Raw genomic sequence first — 22,279 nt, 5'->3', positions numbered from 1 at the left:
ACCCACCAAAAAGATTCTACCTAGAATCAATTTATATTCCACGGGTTTTATCTAGAACAAACTCAGGGGTTCTACAGAGAACCTTTTTATATTCCAAGGGTTTTATCTAGAACATACTCAGGGGTTCTACCAAGAACTGTTTTATATTATGGTACAAAGAGCCCTTGACAAAAGAGCTGTTTCTTCCAAGAGGGATCTTAGGATGAAAAGTGTTCTTAATAGAATCCTTAGTCTTACAAAGAGCGCTTTCTTCAAAAAATTGTTCTTCAGAAGAAAACACTTCTAGGTAAAACCTCAGCTCATCAGGAAGAACCGTTTTGGAACCTTTACTTCTAAGAGTGTAAGCATTGTGTCTTATATTTTGAAGCCCGGTATTGTTATTAGAAGTGTTTGCATCACAGCGTTCAGGCTTGACAGTCAAACATTTCTGAGTAGGAGGTGATGTGAATCACTACAATGACCTCAATTTCTCTGGGGTTTTAAGGATTCATGAGCCTTTCACCTCGCTGCTTGACTCCCTCCCAGTGAACCAGGTCAGACAAGCATGATCCCTTATTGCACTGATCCCGCTGAGCCCTCCTCCCTTGGGCACAAAAGCCCCAGATGAGACAGGCCTTCACGGCTGCTCCCTCGCCTCGCTTTTTTTTTTCATCAAGCATCTCAGAAAGTCCCTGAGCTGAACAGAACTATGGCACAGGTTTCCAAAAAAAGAACCACTCTGCTACAGGCGGCCCTGGCATGCTATCAAGCCCAGGGGTGCATGCCGCTCCCTGAGGGAAGACAGTGCTACAGGGGCCCCTGTTCTTATTATACTTGTCATAGAACAAGGTTAGAGACTGACTGTTGGTTCACCAACTTTTTAAACATGATAGATGGGCTGGTGCAAGGCTGCTCACTCTGTGACAACCAATATGTTGTTGCGGTAATTAGTACAGACCTATATATTCAGTATATTTCAATTTTTTACATTGCACTGCTAAAAGCATATTCGTCCCGGTGGAATCTACTTTGAAAGCAGCTCTTCAAGCTACCAATTACTTCACACTGGAAGAAGTTGAACTGCAGAAAAGATACCCGAGGGAGAAATCTAGTTTGGTTAACTAAAGCTACTTGGAAAAAGTACTTTTGGAAAAGAAATGATCAAACTGACAATGTATATGTGACAGGAAAGTCTAAAAGATATAATGAGAAAAGTTTTTTTTAAAAGTACCCACTTGTTCACATGACATATTTGAACAATAAAATAAATTCCCATAATATTCATGGGAAAGTGCGAGGAATGTCATCTCTGGTTCTGAACACAATGTTAAAAAAAGTTATTAAACTACTTGAATCGTAATACAAATATGAATGTAGTTGAACTACCAGGAAGCTAATGCAAAATGTAGTTAAACTAGTTATTTAATTATATATAGTTCACCACCCCCCAACATGATTATTCCAAAGATTTTACATAATCAGGGTATTTTTATTGTTATTTACACAAAATTCGTCATTAAATTTCACTAAGCTCATCACTCATCACTCATCTCTACATCATGTTAAGTGTGATGTGTTTGATCAGTTTACCGTATGTCTCATGCCTAGCTTAGAGAAACTTCCAGCTCGGGGCGTTTTTTCCACTATAGCAGAAAGACAATGTGCGGAGCCAGACCTTTCTCAACAGCTCTGAGACGAGCCAGTCAGTCAGTCAGTCAGTTAGTTGCAGTTAAATATATTTAGTTATCATATATTTGGTCATCACGTCAGCCTGTTTGGTATGTCAGTCAGGGCTTACTGTACACACCACTCTCTCACTTTATGAAAGCAGCATGCTGCCCTCAGCTTGTTCTCAAATCAATTGTACCATTCAGAGCCAAACACTGTTTCTTGATGCACTTACAGGTGCCCTGTTCAAACCGCAGGAGACAACTCAACCTTATACTCACTGTGTCAGAGACATTTTACAGGAATGAGAAATTGGGGCACTGCAGGTGCCTCTAAAGCAGCGGGGCCGTGTTCCCGCTGACTCCCTTTTGGCCCTGCAGGTGTGTCTGAACGGGGCTCCAGCGTGTGACCTGGCAGAGGGCAAATATTACTCAGCTCTAACAGAGAGAGAAAAAAACCCTTCAGTTCAGATATAATGGATGATTTAAATAGGTGACAAATGTTAATTAAAGCCTCATTTACCCATAAACACCTAGAGCAATTCAGGGTGTGAAAACATTTACATATGAAATGTCAGCTTTACAGTTGCACACAGCCTGAACTGTAGTTTCAGCTCCATTCAGCTCCAGAGCCAACTGCACAAGTCCAAACATTTTCAAAAAGATTTTAAGGATAGGATACACATTAAGACTGTTCATTTTATACAGTACGTTTTGATTTCTGTCATAACAAAACAGTCACACATATCACTTTATATTTAATTACTGATGCTGTTAAATCAAACAGAGAATGTGCAAACAAGATCTTGCAGCAGGTATCAATGTCACATCACACTTTTCATACCACAGAACAGATTGATGGAAAGTGACTGGCAGTGATTTTCAAATTAACTACCTTTTTTTGGGGGGGGGGGATTTTTCACTTCCATCTTTTATGACACAGAGCTTCTTCACGGATGAAGAGATGAGCATCTTGAAGAAGTTCAAACTCTATGTTGAGGACAACTGGAACAAGTGCGACATGGTTGCCATCTTACTGTTTGTTGTTGGGGTTTCATGCAGGTAAATAACATTAAATCAGTGATTCACAAGGATTGAGCTGCACCTTAACAAACTGTATTTTGCTGGTCTTCTCTGGTGTGGTAGTCGGGGAAAAAGTTACATGCTCAGTCTTGATTTTAAATACTTATATTAAATTCATTGCAGGGCTGCACAGACTGTGAACATGCACAAAAGGGCATTTGTTGAGCTTTCCTCAGAATGAAGCACCTCTTTGTGTAAAAGCTAATATTTTTATATCAGTATGTGTATGAGACTGTGTCGGTGCTATGAAACTGTATTGTTCTGATGTGCCTGTGGTGACTTGACCTGTGCACAATTGACTTCATGTGTGTTCAATCAAGCCCTAGATTATTGACTAGGTGCACCTGTAGAGTAACCTTTAAATAGGGTGACTCATCATGCAAGCTTCATTCTGCACTCAGGAAAAGTTCAACACTGACTAAAAATGTTTGCACTTTTGCACATTTTTCACTCTCTGTACAGCCCTGCAATGCATTTAATAGAAACATTTAAGTCCTGCCTTGTTGCATAATTAACATTAAATGCCACTAAAAAATATCACATACCACAATAGCATAGAGGCTTAGACTAAAGCAGAGAGTGATGACTTAAATACCAAATGGAAAGAAGTGGCAGAATGGACAAAACTGCACAGTAAATAATGTCACTTTGGGTTGATTTTTGCAGGATGGCGAGCAGCACGTATGAGGCAGGAAGGACAGTTCTGGCGATAGACTTCATGGTCTTCACTCTACGTCTGATCCACATCTTTGCCATCCATAAACAGCTGGGCCCAAAGATCATCATAGTGGAACGAATGGTGACCAAAACAAAACACTGCTGTCTAAACAGTATAATTACTATTCTAGGTCGCACCGACAAGGATTTATTTTTAAACCTGATTAAATTTAAACCTCTCTTTAAAGCCAAGGTTTGTTTTTTACTCTAAACCTGGATTGAATTCAATTCTGTTGCACTTAAACCTTTAAACTCCTTTAAAGGCTGCCTTTTTAAGATGGATTCAGCACAATAATCAAGTTCCTCGAAGAGAGGTGGGGGACGGACTCAAATTAGTTTGAAGACATGTCTCTTCTTTCTTTCTCTCTCTTCTTAAAGGATAAGTTTCTCTGCCGAGCTGAAAGTTAACAGTTTCTTCGGTCCTTTATACTTCATGGCTTGGTCCTGACAGCACTTAAATTTATTTTTTATTCATTTATTTATTTTAATTTGGGTAAGCAATCATCCACGCATTGATTAAACACTATTTAATTTTGGTTCAGCTCCATTGCTAAACTTGCTCAAATCTGATTAGAATTAATGCCAAATTACATTAATCTTTGTTGGTGAAACCCAGTCTGAATGATGTTGTTGTCTAAATGAAGACGATGTAGCCCATGAAAACCACAAAAACACGTCTGTTTCTCGTTCACAGATGAAGGATGTTTTTTTCTTCCTCTTCTTCCTGAGCGTGTGGCTCATTGCGTACGGCGTCGCCACTCAGGCTCTTCTCCACCCCAATGACCCGAGGATTGACTGGGTGTTTCGCAGAGCTTTGTACCGCCCCTACTTGCACATTTTTGGCCAGATCCCCCTGGAGGAAATAGATGGTGAATTACAGTAGATTAAAATTTCTGAACTTGACTTTTTAAATATATATTAATCCATGAAAAATGTTTGTTGTGGTCTATTTTGATCATTTGTGCCAGAGGATCTCAGTTTTTTTCTCAGGCACTAATGGGTGTCGTGTGAGGTTGAACTTTACTAATCCCAAAGGATAGAATAAAAACAATAGCATACAAGAGAGTATGAAAGCAACATAAATAAAATAAAGTGTATAAATACAAAATAAGCAGGGCCTGATAGAATAACAATAGAAGCAACATATGTTAAAAAGTATGTGACTAACATTATATAAATGCATGTTTATTAATAGTCATAGTTAGATTAGAAAGAAATCTATGAACTATTCTGGATTTAAGAATTAAAATAATATTTATTGATCTATAAAGTCTTGTGTAAAATAAAAAAGTTTTTATACAAATAATTTGAAGGACTGAATGTGAAAAGGTGGAACCCTGAGGGTCCCTGGTCATAATCAGGGGTGGCTTTCTGTTGGCCCGGCTGTGTTCTAATCTAATTTTCTTGTTCTTTCGTTAAACGGGGCACAGCTGCTCGCATGCCTGACATGAACTGCACCGATGACTCTGAGGAGATTATCATGGGCCTACGGCCGCCGTGTCCCAACATCTACGCCAACTGGCTGGTCATCCTGCTGCTGGTTATCTTCCTTCTTGTCACCAATGTCCTGCTGCTGAACCTGCTCATTGCCATGTTCAGGTTAGTGGCTGAGAATCCAGAAGGCCGTATGTTTGTGTTCTGTGGCTTCTTTGTACATTTTACAGTGAAAAAAAGATATAGATTTTATTGGCTTTTTGTTCTTTTTTCCTCGCAGCTACACTTTCCAGGTAGTGCAGGGCAACACGGACATCTTTTGGAAGTTCCAGAGATACAACCTAATCGTGGAGTACCACAGCCGTCCAGCACTGGCTCCGCCCTTCATCATCATCAGCCATCTCTCTCAGCTCCTCCTCAGCCTGGTCAAACAGCCCGAGTCCAAGCAGGAGCATCTCGGTATGAAGGTTACACATGCACATTTCAGCACATTTCCATTTGGAACTATTAAGCCTTTCTGCTTTACTTCGAGCAGATATTAAAATAGTTTCTTATGGATAATCAGGCTAATTTAGAATTAAATGAAATACTGGAAAACACACTGTGTGCTTATCTCTGTCTTTCACCTGCTCTATCCATAGAAATTGCCTGTTGGTTAATTGGCTATTGGACTGGCTCTGTGTGTGTGTGTGTGTGTGTGTGTGTGTGTGTGTGTGTGTGTGTGTGTGTGTGTGTGTGTGTGTGTGTGTGTCTTGCCAGAGAGAGAGCTGCCGGCAGGGCTGGACCAGAGGCTGATAACATGGGAGACGGTGCAGAAAGAGAACTACTTGGCCAAACTGGAGCGGCAGCACTGGGAGAGCAGTGAGGAGAGACTCAAGAGCACCTCCTCCAAGTAATTCCTATTTTTATTATTAAAAATTTATACTGGGCAGGTACCATGCAGGAGGTTTATCACAGCTTTTTTTTCCAACTGTGGCTCATTTTAAGGTTTTTATGCCCCCTAGTGGTAAAAAAAAATCAATTCGTGCAGCATTAAATGTGGTTTTAACAGATTTCTGTTTGTGCCCAAGGGTGCAGAGTTTGCTGAGGATTGTTGGTGGGTTCAAGGACCAAGAGAAACGACTTGCATCCATGGATGCTCAGGTAAACCTTGAAAAATTAGCTCAACAGCACCATTTCAGATGACTATCCTGCACATTTCAAACATTCTTGTACTGCAATTTTGCACATTCCTCTGTGAACACTTTACACATCCTTGCACAAAGCTGTACGACCATTCATGTAAATAACATATTGTACATATTTTCTTCATGACTTTTACATCTTATTGTCAATTTTCTGTTTGTGCTTCTTGACTCATAGTACTTGCTGTGTTTACAGTTATGCACTAAAAGCCCCAAGGCAAATTCCTCATATGTTTAAAACTAGCTGGTATTAAATCATTAAATCTATTTCTGATTCTGGTCTGTCACATAGTCAGGTTGCATTTCTTAAGTGTATTTCTACAGAAGAGTATAAGGGAAAAAATGAGAGTAGGAAGGCTTTTTTTGTTTGTTTGTTTTTTATTTGAAATTTCGCGAATAAAGTTTAAATGTCGGGAGTAAAGTCAAACTTCCAGTACTACCACCAAGCATAAAAAAAAATAAATCAGGAGGAGGATTTTTTTTTGTTTGTTTGTTTTTAAATTTACATTTCAAGACAAAAAGTTTCATTTGCATTTTGAGAATAAAGTATATATGTATGATATTGAGAGTAAGGTCACAATGTTAATAAAAATCTTGACAAAGACGTCAAAATACTATTTCAACTTTATTCTTTATTCTTGAAATGATATTTCACTTTACTACTTACTTAATTATGACTTATCCTCAACATTTAGACTGTATTTTAAAAATGCAAAATAAATAAATAAAATAAAATAAAGCAAAACAGTCATCCTCCCCTGATTTATTTTTTTCTGATGCCTGGCACTGTTACTCAAAGTTTGACATTATTCTCGACATTTAAACTTTATTCTCAAAATGCAAAATTTAAAAACAACTCTGCCTTGTAAGTAATCCTAAACCTAAGTCCTTTCTATCTTTGCCTGTAGGTCAGATATTGTGGGGAGGTGTTGTCCTGGATGGCAGAGTGCTTCGCTCAAAGCACCCTCAAGTGCGGGAAAGACGCTCCAAGAGCTCCAAGTGAGGCAAAAATCAGACATATTAAAGAGTGACTCATAATTTATAATTATGTTACACTATTACTCTATTCTGTGATTATACTTGTGTTCTGTCGTATGTATTTTATACTTTAATATTAATATAGCTTTACTTTTCAGTGTCTCTAACGGCCTCTAAACCAACCAGCTCCAAGGACGGACCTCAGAGTCCTACAAGTCCTCAAAGTCCTCAAAGTCCTCAAAGTCAGCCAGAGACACAGGTCAAACAAGAAGGCGGAGCAGCCAAAGCGGGTCATCCAGGATATGGAGCCAACAAAAAATTTCCTTACATCGATGAATGAAAGTGACAACAGTAACAGACTAATTATGACACTGTAAGATTTTTAGAATATTTTGTGGTATGCTGATGATGTAATCAGGGGAAAGGGAACATTGATTTGATTTTGACCTAAATTCTTATGAATAAAATTATGTTGGATGTATTCACAGATGTCTCACTGGTTTTTGAGTGTTGTTGCAAAGTTTGGTATACGTTTTAAGAAACAAATTAACAGACCAGTGTGTAGGATTTAGTGGCATCAGGCAGTGAGCTTGCAGATTGAAAAAAATCTTGTCTCACTCGCCCCTTTCAAGCTTGTAGGAGAATCTACTGTGGCTGTGAAAATACAAATGCAAAAGGCCGAATCCAGAGCCAGTGTTAGGTTTGTCTGTTCAGGGCCGCTACAGAAACATGGCAGTCCAACATGGCAGCCTCCATGGAAGAGGACCCACACCCTCTTAAGATAGAAACGGCTCAATCTAAGACAACAGAATCACAATAATTGTTATTTTCAAATTTGAAAATACACTTTATACACACATTATACACTAACGAAAACATACTGATGGATATTGTATTTCATTTCTGCTGTATTCTGTCAATAAATCCCCTTAAATCTTACACACTGGACCTTTAATTCCTTTTATGCTTTGTGGAATTTAATAATTTGAGTTTTAAAAGATTCACTTCAGCATTTAAGGACACATTATTAATATTAATTAGGGCTGTCACAATACCAGAAGTTTAAACTCTGATAAAATACTAGCATTAAAAAATGATACTCTATAACTCTTTTGATACCACATCAAAAACAAAAAAGTCACAGTGCCACAAAATAAGATACTGTTTTCTTTCTTGCTTTTTTTTTTTTTTTTTTTTTTTTTTTTTTTTTTAATTAACCACCGGAACAGAATGCTGGTTTAAAAAACTCACTGAGCACCTGTGGTTTTGCAATGCTGCAAGCCAAATTTTAGGCAGGAAACCTGAACTGAGGTCTTCAACAAGCACCTAGAGCTTTTCTTTACAGCTTTGGTACTTTGATACTATCAAATGTTAAATGTATTATATTGCTTTAAACAATATGGTTTTGAAATACTGATACTTTTGACAGCCTTAATACTTGTGAGACGTTCTAAACAAGTTTTAGAAATAAACCTGTTGCATGGCAGCCATATTTGTAATAGTGTAAACACAGGTGTTACCAATGATACTAACTGAGGCTCTGTTCCATTTAGTGTAGCAGAGCCTTTCCGGTGAGACAATGTGCACAATAGCAGCACCCTGACTCCATTTGGTCTGAATGGAACAGAAATAATACTTAAAATACTACTTAATTAGTATTATTGTTTACAGCTGTGTTTACCCCATTATTTTATGTCAAGATGGCTGCAAAATGTCAGATTAGTCAGTAACTGAGGGCTTTCTTTTTGTTTAAAAGAAAAACACAGAAATTAAACTTAAGGTTTTTTTTAATGTATGGTCCAAGTCAGTTGACATTAAGACATCACGTTTGACAGTACAGTGGTTGTGAGTTTAAGTAAGCCTGACTTTAAACAACAATTATTGCTTACACAGTCAGCTCACTTTGAAAAGCATCCTAACAATTCAGTTACAGATGGAAACAAAAAATAAAGTGTATTAATTACATTATGTGGAGGCATAACAGGCAGCATATGGTTTTAAAGTAAAGACACTGACCCTCAATGATAGATTCATGTCTACTTTTGAAATAATTTCTAGGTCACATTAGGTAGGAGCATCCGTGTGAAAGGCACCATAAATTCTATCAAAGCACAATGAGCAGCATAGAGACAAATCTGCATGGTTAGAATGTATTATAGATAAATCTACTGTACAGTCATGATGAAACCAGGTAAACAGAATATCGTGAAAAGGTTGCCGTTATTTCGCTGATTATGTCACAATGATACCCGGATAACAGCACAGTAAAAAGTAGTGGCGCGTGAAATGCTAGATTTGGCAAGCACATCAATGTGAGTTTTGCTATTCCCACTTCTTACATTGACCTCATTTAAGAGACCCTGTGGAGTTTTGGTGTAACCACAGTTTTTCTGAAACTTGTGTTGTTTCCACTGTCCACACAAACGTCAACCAGCAGTCGTCCTCTTCACCTCCTGCAGGAAGTTGCTCGCCTCGTTACCGCCAGCAAATTTGCAACACGATGAAACAAAGGGACGTCATATAAGCGTCCTCTTGTTTGATGGACATGGCCAGACTTGTTTCTCTGCTCTGATTGCTGCTTCACCTTCTCCAGCTGACATAATACTCCTCTGCATTGTTTCATCTACAAATATGTTTTAAAAAAAAAAAAGACTCACTCCACACTTAGCTTGGCCATATTTATAATTATGTTCCTTTATTTATACCTTAAGTTAGACTTAAGATAATTTCCAATGGTGTGCTTACATCTGATTCATAAAATATACCGACTGAGCATAAAACACCTTGTTTACACAGATTCTAAGAAGTTTTCAATTGTAACTTTCATACCTGTGTCTACTAATCTGTATCAATAAAATCCAGCACCAATGAAGATTTAGACGGGAACAGCCACGGACAAAAGAGAAAGAAGCCAAGTTTCTGCAGGACAAGATCACAGCAGTGGTAGAGCAGGTAAAGTGTATTATTCTGGAGTCTAAATAATGTGTTGACAAGCTAAGCGAAACACGTAGCACATAATTCCTACCACTTTGTTCATAAAGCTCACCAGTTCACCACATATGCTTCTCAAACTGCAATATGCCGCCATAAATAGCAGGAAAATCACTTAAGTGAAATCTAGACTTTTCTAAGAGACAATATAAATTCCACATCAAAGTTCAAAGTATTCATTCCCGGGTCAAAATACGCTGCTATAGTCACAGGTATTTTTTCGGCTCTAGCTCTAATCAGCAGTGAAAGAAACACCTAGGTTGACTCGCTAATTTTCAGTTTTCAATTTGTGTCTGTAAGTTCTGCAGCTCATCTCAACCACAAATTCAGTCTCCGTTCCAGCAGCGCTTGAACATCATTCCAAATCAGGCATCGAGTTTGAGAGAAGAGAGTCGTGAAGAGAAACTGAAGGAAAAGGTTAAAAAAAACCAAACAAACAAAAAAAAAACACCATAACATACTGACACTGACCATGATGCTGCTCTCTACTGTTTACTTACCCAGTTTTGTTTACTGGTATGTTTGTGACATTTGACCTGACACATTAGAAAAAAACAGAAAGCCAAACTCATCTACTGGCAAAGGGATCTGAGTCAGTATTTTTTGCCAGTTTACCCGCCTTTAAAAAAAACCTGCATATATGCACTACTCACTCACTTACTATTACCCTCTGCAGTCATTAAAAATGTGTATCATGTAACCCTACATACATGTAGATCCTTGTGCGTGTGTTAGGAGAGGAGAAGCTAAATATGGCTCCATAGTGCCTCGAGTGGTCAAAAACTCCACTTATACTCCACAGGGTATCTTTTAACATTCAGTGCAGTGTCCAACAACCAGATAAAGACGGCAAAGTCTGCTGGTAATATTCAGTCTGCAGGCAGCAAGTGCACATCCTTCCCCGGTTATAATGAACTGGTTAAATATTACTGACTATTTACACAAGACAAACTTATTTCAGAATGCTAGTACCATGTGGTTGAGTACATACTTTCAAAACTTAATTAAATCTATTGTGCTCTATATATTTATTTAAAATAAAAATCACACCAACATTGAAAAGTTGGCAGACAAATAAATATCGATATACTTGCGGTGTCCAAATTTTTAATTTTCCTCCTCCTGATGTCCATCAGTTAAAATGAGCTGTATTTAAGCAGTGGCAAGTGTCCTGCGTTGACATCTCCAAGTGATGATGATCCAGCAGATATGAGATTGACTTCAGTCCCTCGAAACTGAGGCCTCAGGTCCTCGAGGCTGCACCGTTGGTCCCTCCCGGTGAAGCATACTGTCAAAACGTGGCGTCACCTCGCAGCGGATAAGAAGAGTATCATCTTTAACAAAGCCTCTCTGACTTAGCTGCTGCAGGTGCAGAAAGGTGACGTAGCCAAATCCTTTGGGGTTACGCTGGATGGTGGGCTTTTGGAAGGCTTGCAGGTCTGGTTTAGTCTCCATCACCTCAATGTGGTGCTGACCCTCCGGGCCCTGGTCTAGGATGGCGAGGCGGATGGTGCCCTGGAACGGCCAGGTCAGCTGCCCGTCAAAAGCTCCTTGCATGGTGTGGACAAAGAGGGAGATGTAGTTGGAGCAGCGCGGGGCATTGGGGGTCTGCAGGTGCAGGCGCAGGCACAGCTTGTAGCCTGGACGGCCCGTGTAGAAGCCAGGGCTGTGCTCCACCACTGGCAAGCCAGCTTCCTGGTTCCGCAGGTGGACGGAGAAACCTTTGAGGCGCCAGATGAAGACGCCGTGACACTGCTGGGACTCCAGCTCCTTCACCGTCTCCTCCAGCATCGACACTCTGCGCCTGAGCTCTGCAAGCTGGCCGGCCTGTGGCAGAGACAGTGGGACAATAGTTTAATGACAAAGACTTACAGCATGTTTACACAGGAGGAGCAGTGCGAGCAGCAAGCTAGCAGAGCAGCAGCGGCTTCAGAGCTCCATCTGTGTCAACACAGGCTGCGTTCAGGCACAGCACTGAGTGCAGGTCAATCACGTCCTGGCAAGTGTTCACAACCCAATACACAATCACTGCAGTTACACATTTAAGAGTGAGGAAAAATTACTTGAAGAATAAAAATACTTATAACTTATAACTGGACAAGAAATTAAACAGAAATAATTGGATATTGTCATTTTAAGACCATTTTATGCCACTGTTGCAATGCAAGTGCACACTTTCAAAGACCAATGAACTTTAAATTCTTAAAAACATTGAGACACTGAAACAGGAATGTGAAAAAAAATAAATGAATATTCTCTCTTGTTCAGTGTAAACCCAAACTGTCCCCACACCAGGGCCGTGGAGCGTGTCGGGTTTGAAACCAAGTCCCTTTGGGGTAAAACGTCCTGGCTGGAATTATGCAGTCACTGTCAGGAAAAACACCTATTAGCCTCAACATGCGATCTTCACTTCACCTGGTTCACTAAAGGCGTCTCAGCATACTTTTGTCTGGTCATTTGGCTTAGGTGCTTACTGACTGCTGCACTGCAAACTAACTACTGTCATTGTGAATCAGACAGAAGGAACTAGAGGATAATATTACCAGTTTTTATTTTGACTATCATTCATTCATCATCTGCACATAAGTTCAGCAACTGTATAAAACTGCTCTGTATGAAGCACAGAAAGCGACTTAAGCGGGAGCTAGTATGCTAACTGCTAACGTCACCGCAACTGCAATATGCAAGGTACACATCTTTGGGAGCATTATATCAATTAATTATTCATGTTGAAGCTTTAATTGCACTTGGCAGTAATGACAGAAGTTGCCATCATCTCCATCTATGTCTCTTCTGCTCTGCTACATGTGTGTGTGTTGGTGTGTGGAGTCCATGGATATAAGCACACAGAGGAGAGAAAGTGTGACGGTAAAAGACAGCAAAACAAGTAATGCTCTGACACTGAGCTGAAATGAAATGATAAATACAAATAAACTGGTTAAATAACAGAAATAGAATAGTTTGTTTTGTTAAGGGGCGGGTGGTCCACTTGGGTGACACTTTGGGTAGGAAGCTGGCTCTGATTGGTTGTTGAGGTGCGAAGGATTCTTGCAAATGCCATTAGCCATCTCACGTACTACAATCAGGACAGTTTCAGCAAATATGATAAAAAGTTTTTCTTATCGTTACCAACTGTAGCTTTAAATCATTAATCTAATAACTGCAAGTTTAAGTCACTGATGTGCTGAAAAGACATGACACAGACGTGTATCCAGGAAGGATAGAACACAAAAAATGTGATCACTGACACAAACAAACCACAGGCACACAGTACTTCATAGCTCAAGGACATCCTCTACCTGTGTTTCTTTTAAGATGATGAGCTCACGCAGCTGGTGATCCTGTCTCACCAGGCGTCCATCCATCTCCCTCAGCCTCTGCATCTCCTCATTAGAATGACTAGGGGCGCAGTTGCTGCTGCAGCTCACTGCTCCTCTGGGTCCACTACAGGCTGATACCGATGCTGCCGCAGCTCCTTGATCCTCAGAGGAAACAGAAGGTCCTAGCGTCCACATGGATTTGGGTGTGGTGCCATTGAGGCTCAGGCCGCGCAGGAACTCAGCCATGTAGCGCATGTGCATCTGTGTGAACTCCTGCATGTGCTGAGCCAGGTTGTGGCGCTGCATCTGCAGAGGGAAACAGTTTTTAATTTAATTGATTGACCTCTTTTAAGTGATTAAAATACCTGCTAACCCTGTCCACAGCAGTATATTTCATAGCTTCTGTGTTGGTACTCCTCTCTGCTTCTTCCAACTGGGAGCGTGCCAACCGCCATCTACTGTACCTTATACAGCCCCACTTCAAATAATCCAAACTATCCCTTTAAACAATGTAGAAGATTTGTGACACAAGAAACTTTACTTTTGATCACTTACCCTTTCCTTACATCCAAAGATACTAAAGTTACAGGCAATGGGTGCTTTTGGGCAATCTGTATCACAGTGAGACTCCATCTGAAACAGAAACATCATCAGCTTCATTCATATCTATTTATTGAAATCAGGATTTCAACAAGCATTTCAACAATTTCCACTGTATAATATTGGGAACTAACTCACTTCCTGTCTCATACACAAAAAAACTTATAGACATGATCATTTGCATTTGGTACGGCAGAGATGGTGGAGGCTCACATCAACTGTGACATGTGCTGTGACTGGGTGTGAAATAGTTCCCCATTGCTTAAACTAAAGAGAAGTTCATGTTGACAGACGTTAGCTTAAATAAACAGCTACTATAAAAACATTCTGATTAACCTGAGGCATTTTTTCATGGCAGACATTACAGGGTGTATGCATGTATCAGCAAGGCTTTTTAAAGCCAATTTTGCAATAAAACTAAAGACAGAATGTGAGTATATAGACGTAATCTTCTGAGAAAATACATTTAGTTCATAATCAAATCATCAAAGTAAAATAACAATAACTGGATGAGTTAAAGAAGATTTGTTCAAATGTGTTTATTAGTGTGGAAAAAAAATATATTTGTCCTTAATGATATTAAATCAATTGTCTGATGTGCATGATGCCAATCACCGCTTCAAGCTCACAGGTGCATTGACATGAAGGAGACTTGCTGTGAAGTACTGGATATAAAAGGCTGAAGGGAAGCACTAAAGAAAGGGTTCAAATTAGGTAGCAAGAAAACTGGAGTGTTTGCAGGTTAGCTAACAAGCTAGCTTCTCCATGCCGTCAATGGAGGTGTGACAGTCTTTTTTTATAAAAAAAACAAAAATAAGTTGAAAAAACTTTATTAATTTAGTTCTGACAATGTCTGTGCAGCCTTTTTATTGGTTGTGTCCATGGAAACGATGATGAATGTAGACATATAGGTATGGCTCCCTTACCTGTGATGCTGTGTAGTGTTTATGTAATTCAGATATATGGTTGGCACTTGGGGCAGGGCTGTTTTACAGGCTGTGACGTACAGGTGTAGAAGCAGCTCTGTGTAGGAGTGTGTGCTCAGTCGTAAACTTTTTGCTTTGTATTCAATATTAGCTCTCTCTGCTTGTATGACCAATTTATTTTTAGAAATACTGAATTTTATCTTTAGAAAATAGAAAAGCAGCAACAGTCTTGAAAACAAATATTTTTCCATACTCTCTTTTCTTTTTTCCATACTTATCCAGACCTGAAAATAAAAATTTTATTCTATCTAGAATGAATTTTAGATCATGCTTGCAGTGTTTAATAAATACATATTCAAGACATTCCTAAAACAGAATTTAAGAAAATGCAACACGTGTTAATGCCTTTTATTAGTACATGTGCATGTAGGATATTTTAAGGCTTTGTAAGGACCTGTAGCCACCCTGCATGGTATCACTCACCTGGTCTCTGATGAGATCCATCTCACAGTACTGGCACATCACACTGGCAAAGGGACACTGCTGCTGATGGAGCTGAAGGAGCGACAGAAACCAGATTGTTTGGAGACTAATCCTCACTGATACACAGAGCAGCTGTGAGATTTTCCTATGAGAACTATTCTGGAAAAAACCAACGGGAGCAATTACAAAAGTGAGTCAACAACATTACCTCTCTCTGCTCATAAACAAAGGTTGCCACACAATCTGGACACGACATAGGTCTCCTCTGGCACTCAACAGTCGTGTGCTCCTCTAGGTGGCTCTTTCTCACAGACTGCTGGCATTGTGGGCACGGCACAGTGGCAAACTCACAACAGGCCAAATGGGTCTGGAGGGAAAGCAATACATTGAAACAATGCATTTAATTTAATAGTGTAGCAGGACAGCAGTGATTCACATGCAGCAATTGCATCATCCTCACCAGAGGAAGATACCATTTGTTACTTGAAGCCTAATAGTTTTTTATATAGACATAATATGATAGCTCCCTTGATCCCTCATTATTCCCTTAACGGACAGAAGTGAGTTTATGAGAGGTTTCACATAAACAAGGATCTATTGGAAGTCAATGAGAGTTATCAGCATTCCAGCAGGTGAACGTTCGTCGCTCATAACTAAACTTTAACCTTCATACTGGCTGCTGATCAGGAGCCAACAGTGTGAGGGAATGTTGCAACAGTCAGAGAGAAGAGTCTGTGCTGACGTGTTGACAGGAGAAGAGGCAAACTGAGCTGTCGGTACCTCACTTCTTGCCAGTTTTTTGTTTTTTTAAACTGGATTCACAAAGCTTTTTAAGAGTAAAATTGAAAGCATTTTCAATATCGAATCTCAAAGCTTTTACCATCACGTCTAAACTCTTACTATAAATGCAACTGTACCAAATATAGTTTACAGAATTCCTTTAACCACACCAATCAATGTATACTGCCACTTTGTATATTCTACCAGCTGTTCATATTAACATTGATAATATGTTTTGATCATGATTATTTAGTGTGTCCCAATTTCCAGAGAGAGGGATCAACAGAGGCTCTAGCATATATTTTTCATTAGCAAGCCAACTGCACTGAAATCAAAGCCTGAAAAGTTGCTGAAGCAATAACAAAATCCACCTGTTCCCTACTAGGTGACGAGCAGGTAATGTTCAATGTGCATACACGCACAATGTCAAAGTTTAAAGGACGTGCGCGTTTTCTGAGAACCATTTTTCAAAGAGTATATTCAACATCAAGCATATTTCTTACCATGAAAACATAATGGTAAAAATTAAGTCATTTCCAAAAGACTTTTGAGTCTTAAAGTCATCTTAATAAGGCAGTTATTTTTTTTGTTGAATTATAATCACAGACCTATACACTGTAACTCTTATACAGTCCAAACATGGACTAGGACACTCCAGCATAAAACACAAACTCAGTATGTGTAGAAGTTGCTGAGGACTTTCTCTTTGTTTTCAGATGCTGATGGATCAACGACAAACAATCACAACTGCATTTTCTCTAATCATTTACAGTCTGTACAGTATGACAGAAGTAATCACAATGATCTAAATATCATATCAATCTTATTATGCCACTGAAGGTATGTATATGGGCATGTAACACTGACAGGAAGCATTTTAAATGGGTGTGTCCTTTTCTCTCTAGACTCAATGGTAAAGCAGGTTGCCTGGGACACTGAATGTGCACAAGCGGCAAGACAAGTGTAACATTATACATTCCTACGTTGTAAGTTGATCAGCTGTTTGCAAATTATAAAGCAGCTCATGAGCATTTTTTATAACTATGTCAACCATCTGTTGATGTAAAGCCTCTTTATCTAAAACGCATTTTGACTTAGTATGTTTCCTTAATCTCAGGGGACACATCATCATCATTTTGCAGAAAATTTACTACATATTTCTCCTTTACATTTCCTGTTTCCGTGTTCTTGGTCGGACTGCATTCAAAATCAGATATGCCTAACACTTAAATTTCTCACCTCTAAATGCCGCAGCTCCATTTTCTCTGCACAGCCAGAGTTTGGACAGCGAACGGTTAGCGAAAGAATCTCACGTTTGGCAAAGTTGTCAGGAAACAGCTGGTCTTCAGACAGCATTTCATTGTCCACAGGGCACCTCTGTCCTGTGTCGCTGTTTTAACAAGAGGAAGAACACAAATCATCAGTATTAACATCATCTGGTTCTGCACAGTGCTTTATATTTGAGCAGTGAAAGTAGTCATACAGTCATACATACAGTACTTAGACTACATTTATTTTATTTTTAACAGCTGTTCCACAATGTGCCGTGAAGCTTGTGGTAACAAATGCATTACAGGCCTGTGTTAGTACTCAGTGTTATCCACAGTAACATACCGAATGGATTTCTCAATGCAGTTCTTGCAGAAACGGTGTCCACAGGGTGTTTGGATGGCATTCCTCAGAGCCATAAGGCAGATAGGACACTCATATTTACTCTCTAGCGGTGGGTCAAACTCCACGTCATAGCCCTGGAGGGGGGCAGCAGCTTGAAAACTAGCAGAGTTGCTGCTGATTAAGGTGCCAGGGCTCTCTGAAGGGCTGAGAAGGGACTCCCGTTCCTTTTCCATCATTGCCAACGCACAGCCGGACAGCTCTCCACCAACAGCTCCTTCATAGCTGTCTTCCTCCAAACTCGCCTTATTGCTGTCAAAACAAGCCATCTGTGGAGAAGAAAAAAATGTTTCAATATTGACAATATCTACTGCAATGTTACATGGCTACTTCGTTTTATCATTTTTATATGCTGCATTGTTTTTGGTTCAACAGACATAATTCAATCATTCATTGCCGAAGACAATTCATGCCAATTTTTTGTACATGCTTAGGTCATGACTGGCTAATGAGAAAAACAAAAAATGCTGTACACATCAGATTTATGATTTCATAAAGGACAAATATTGTATCATGGACTTTTTTTTTTGTATTATTACATCCCTAATTGTAGGTAATGTCAAGTGGACAAGTAAATAAGTAAATATTCATTGTTTTTGGACAAAGTTGGACAAAATGTGTGAACTGCATCATAAATCAGACCAGGGGGATACCACCCCTTGCTGAAATTTAGATTATTAGGCTACAGAGAAAGAGACACTGTATCTTACATCTTTCTCAGCTTCCTCCCTTCTTTAAAAAGAGAAAGAAAAAAATAATGATTGAAAAGAAAAATATTACACATAAAGCACAATAACCGTCTTATTCATCTGCTGGTTTCATATTATCACAATCCAAAACAAGAAGCGCCTCCAGAGCACACAGCAAACAATCCAGAAATGAGAGGTGTTAATGACCCCACAAGAGATTAAATACCTGGAACTCCCCATTAGTCAGTTACAGAGGGCCTTTGAATGGCTGCTGTCTGGCAGGAGTCTGTGCTGCCCTGCAGCGACAGGACCAACTGGAGGACGGCAACCTTCATACATGAGGTTGTTCGTCTACTTTTTTTATATATACAGATAGATATATTTTTGGTGGCTTGCCTTTAAGTTGAAGGACAAACAAAGATACGACAGGAAAGGGGAAGAGAGAGTGGGGAAATGACATGCAGCAAAAAGCCATAGGCAGCAGTCGAACCTCCAGCTGCTGCAAGGACCCACAGCCTCAGAACAAGGGGCAAACTCTCTACCAGCTGCACTACCAGGACACCAACTGTTCGTCTACTTAACTCCAGTTTGCCCTCGGCCCCCTCCTCCTATCCCGCCTGGGACTAACCTCCACACATATTTGTCTGCAACCAGCCCCCATCCCCCTGCACTGTAATTATTTATCATTGCTGCTGGACATTAACCCTTTGACTCTACCTCTTGTTCACATGGTCACTGCTGTCTGCCATGTATTCTTACTGCTGTACCTCTGCATCATGGCCAGTGTTTGATTATAATGTATTGTCTTTATATATTTTATGTGTAAGAACTTTTTTTTACTATGCCTGCCTCAGAAACGGTTCTTCTGGGATAAATTAAATTTTCTGAATTGAATTATATTGGACAACCATGTTCCTTAACAGCACTTATCCAGAGACAGTGAACTCTTAAAACACCAGAGGTGTTGTTATTCTCTACCACAAGATTCAGTAATGGTATGTACACAATAGTACATAATGTTCTCGCTTTGATAATCGATTAATAGTTTTGAGTCATTTTCTAATAAAAAGTGTCCAAATTCTCTGATTTCAGCTTCTCAAATGTCACTATTCTCTGGTTTCTTTATGACGTTAAACTGAATATCTTTGGGTTGTGGACAAACTGGCTTTGCCTATGTCACCACAGGCTTAAAGAAACAGGGATCAACACTGTCACTGCATTGTCATCCTGTCCAGCTCAGGATGACAATGCAAGTTGTCAGAGCAGTCATTAGGCTAATTCCAGAATACAGAAGAGCAGAATACAGTTCTCTAGAAAAAAAAAAGTGTAGTGTAATCATATTTAAAGATGTTGAACATTATGGAAAATATTGTTAGTCAGCAGCTTCAGTACAAAATATTTTGTATCAGACTTCTATCTTAAAACAATTTTGGTGGAAACCTTACTGCTAAAGCACTGCCAGAAAATTTTTAGGTGGTGATTTGTTTGTGATTATGATAACGTCACCTTCTTCCTGATTAGCTTCCACTTCTGTTGGTGCTGCATATTAATGCCAGCAATACTACACAGGAGTTAAAATGTCTGGAAACTTTAAAGAAAATTCTAGGTCTTGTCATGTACGTTTAATCATAAGGAGGTAAAATATTATGTTGTTGTTCAGTTCCAAAACACACAATGTTTTGTGCCACTGTAGATCCAAGACATTTACACTTAACATTTTTCTTCAGGCATCCCCAGCTGTTCATCATCCGTTTGTGAATGGATGGTTAATTAATTATGAACATTAAGAATGTACTTTTACTTCTTTATAATAAAAAGGGAATATTTGGAGGTGTTATAATAGGTTATTCTGCAATTGTTTTAATGGTTTTCAAATTTGGCTGTATGTGACCCATGAACTAAAATCAGTTTGACACCCCTGGACTAAGCGGTTCAGTTCTATGATTGCTCTATGATTGTTTTACTGTCCTGTTGGTTTTTTTTATGCCTAACGGTTTTATGGTTTGACCTTATAATCATTTTTTATAATCGTTTTTAACTTTTGTTTTAGGTCTCAGTGAGGTGAGGTGAGGTGAGGAGAGGTGATGTGACCCGACATGACATCTTGTGGTTTCTATCCTTACATACAGTCAGTGGTTTCTCTTTTGTTTTTGTTTTATGTGATGTAACCAAAGGTAATTCCTATCAGCTAAATGGCAACACAATTTTGAATCTTGAACCTTAAGCTTGGGTTAAATTACATTTTTCTGCTTATTTCACCACTTTATATGAAAAGATTATGGATCTGTATCTTACCATACAAAAAAATAAGTACAGCTATATGCATTAAGTAAGTTAGCAGTATGGCCACATCTGTGTACACTCATCCTGTTATCCAGTGACTTAAAACTGTAAAATATAGAGTGGAGGTGTCCAAACTGTAAAATAAGATAAAGCTACACCTACAAGGGAAGTTACGTTAATCTAATGTTACTTGGAGGCATGAGTAGAACGAATCAACAAGGTCCTAACTAAAGTAGTAAAGTTATATGAGGTAAAACTGAGACGCTGTTCATAGCAGATCACTTATAACCAACTAATCGCATGCATAGCATTACAATAGAGAAGGTAATGTTGTCATTTGACGGACGAGTCATGCGGTCGTTCCTAGAAGGGAACCCCACACCCGCAAAACAAAATCTCGCGAGAATGATTAATTTTAACCCACACCATGATCTTTCCCAAAACCCAAAAATATATTTTTGGCCCTGAACCAAAAGCCAAAAACTAACCTCAGGGTTGTCACAGTAAAAGAGACAGTAGGTTTGTACAATGAAGAAATGACGCATACAAATCTCGCGAGAGTTTCGCAAATCAACAGTTCCCTTCTAGACACGACCCCGGGCATGCCTACTGATTGCGGAACTTCAACTTTGCAACCTAAAAAGCGATTAAAAGAAAGATACTGACCAAAACGGCAGGCAGCAAACACGCGTCCTCATCAGCAACAGCGCTAATAAAGCAGTGAGTACGTCTGGAGGCGCAGATATTACTCTTATATTGTACCCACCTTTGCCTTGAAAACGTCTCGAAGTTTTCGTTTCTACAGAATTTCCTGTTTTTTCTCTCCAAACGTCATCATCCTCTTCTTCTTCTTTGAGGTTTGACGGCAGCCTGCATCCAATGTGTTGCATTACCGCCACCTTGAGGTTCTATACCTCCTCATTATAAATTCACTTTAAAAGCTGTATTTCGAGTCCAGCCGGCCTTAAAAAAAACTAAACAACCACTTTCTCCCTTGAATACTGTCCTCACATTTTATTTTACTTTTTTTATAAAGTACTCTACCATTTTTGTCTGAATGATATGAGTACATATTCTACTGTTTCAGAACCAGCTGGATTTTCCCTATTATGAAAAGTGTACTGTTAAGGTTGGTGTTTTGTTTTTGTTTGTTTGTTTATTTATTTATTTATTTATTTATTTTCAAAAATAAAAATACATACAATCAAGGAAGTCATTAATACAAACAGACAAAAAAATAATTACCAGAGCCTGAGGGATGAAATTAAATGAGCAGGAGCACAAATCAGTCGTCTTTACAGCTGTATCATATGTTTCGTTTCCTTTTCAAATGGTATAAATTGAGGTTTAGAATGGCTGAATCTGGATTTGTGGATATGGTATTTGGCTAAAATAATCAACAAATTTATTATGTACAATTCTTTAGATTTCTTCTTGTTTTAAGGGAAACCAAACCGTACATTTTCCCAATACAAAGAACATACAGGGTCAATA

General features: G+C 39.1%; 2 protein-coding genes across 3 annotated transcripts in view; one reads left to right on the top strand and one right to left on the bottom strand.

Moving 5' to 3' along the window:
• Nucleotides 1-7,981, top strand: part of trpm5 (transient receptor potential cation channel, subfamily M, member 5) — a 37,641-nt gene extending 29,660 nt beyond the window's left edge. Inside the window, exons 18-26 of the mRNA XM_084735031.1 lie at nt 2,590-2,708; nt 3,396-3,528; nt 4,141-4,315; nt 4,877-5,045; nt 5,161-5,339; nt 5,640-5,772; nt 5,951-6,023; nt 6,973-7,063; nt 7,201-7,981. Of these exons, the coding sequence (XP_084591157.1) occupies nt 2,590-2,708; nt 3,396-3,528; nt 4,141-4,315; nt 4,877-5,045; nt 5,161-5,339; nt 5,640-5,772; nt 5,951-6,023; nt 6,973-7,063; nt 7,201-7,382 (1,254 nt within the window). The 3' untranslated portion in view covers nt 7,383-7,981. The remainder of the gene's footprint in view (nt 1-2,589; nt 2,709-3,395; nt 3,529-4,140; nt 4,316-4,876; nt 5,046-5,160; nt 5,340-5,639; nt 5,773-5,950; nt 6,024-6,972; nt 7,064-7,200) is intronic.
• A 3,124-nt stretch (nt 7,982-11,105) lies between these two features.
• traf6 (TNF receptor-associated factor 6) lies at nt 11,106-21,666 on the bottom strand. Of its 2 annotated transcripts, none has more exons than XM_084734834.1 (8): nt 21,552-21,666; nt 17,757-18,082; nt 17,382-17,532; nt 15,571-15,729; nt 15,363-15,434; nt 13,909-13,986; nt 13,333-13,659; nt 11,106-11,860 (listed from the first exon to the last, which is right to left on the bottom strand). In XM_084734834.1, the coding sequence occupies exons 2-8, from the start codon at nt 18,080-18,082 to the stop codon at nt 11,255-11,257; spliced, it is 1,719 nt and encodes a 572-aa protein (XP_084590960.1). In that variant the 5' UTR covers nt 21,552-21,666; the 3' UTR covers nt 11,106-11,254. The 2 variants fall into 2 exon arrangements, with proteins under 2 accessions (XP_084590960.1, XP_084591040.1); XM_084734914.1 differs by having other exon boundaries at nt 21,452-21,582.
• Between the last annotated feature and the right edge of the window lie 613 nt (nt 21,667-22,279).

This window comes from Lutjanus erythropterus, chromosome 1, assembly GCF_056507025.1.
Source record: "Lutjanus erythropterus isolate fLutEry1 chromosome 1, fLutEry1.hap2, whole genome shotgun sequence".
NCBI classification, from domain to species: domain Eukaryota; kingdom Metazoa; phylum Chordata; class Actinopteri; order Lutjaniformes; family Lutjanidae; genus Lutjanus; species Lutjanus erythropterus.
The sequence above is the reverse complement of the archived record's forward strand: the minus strand, read 5'-3'. Positions and strand labels throughout refer to the sequence as shown.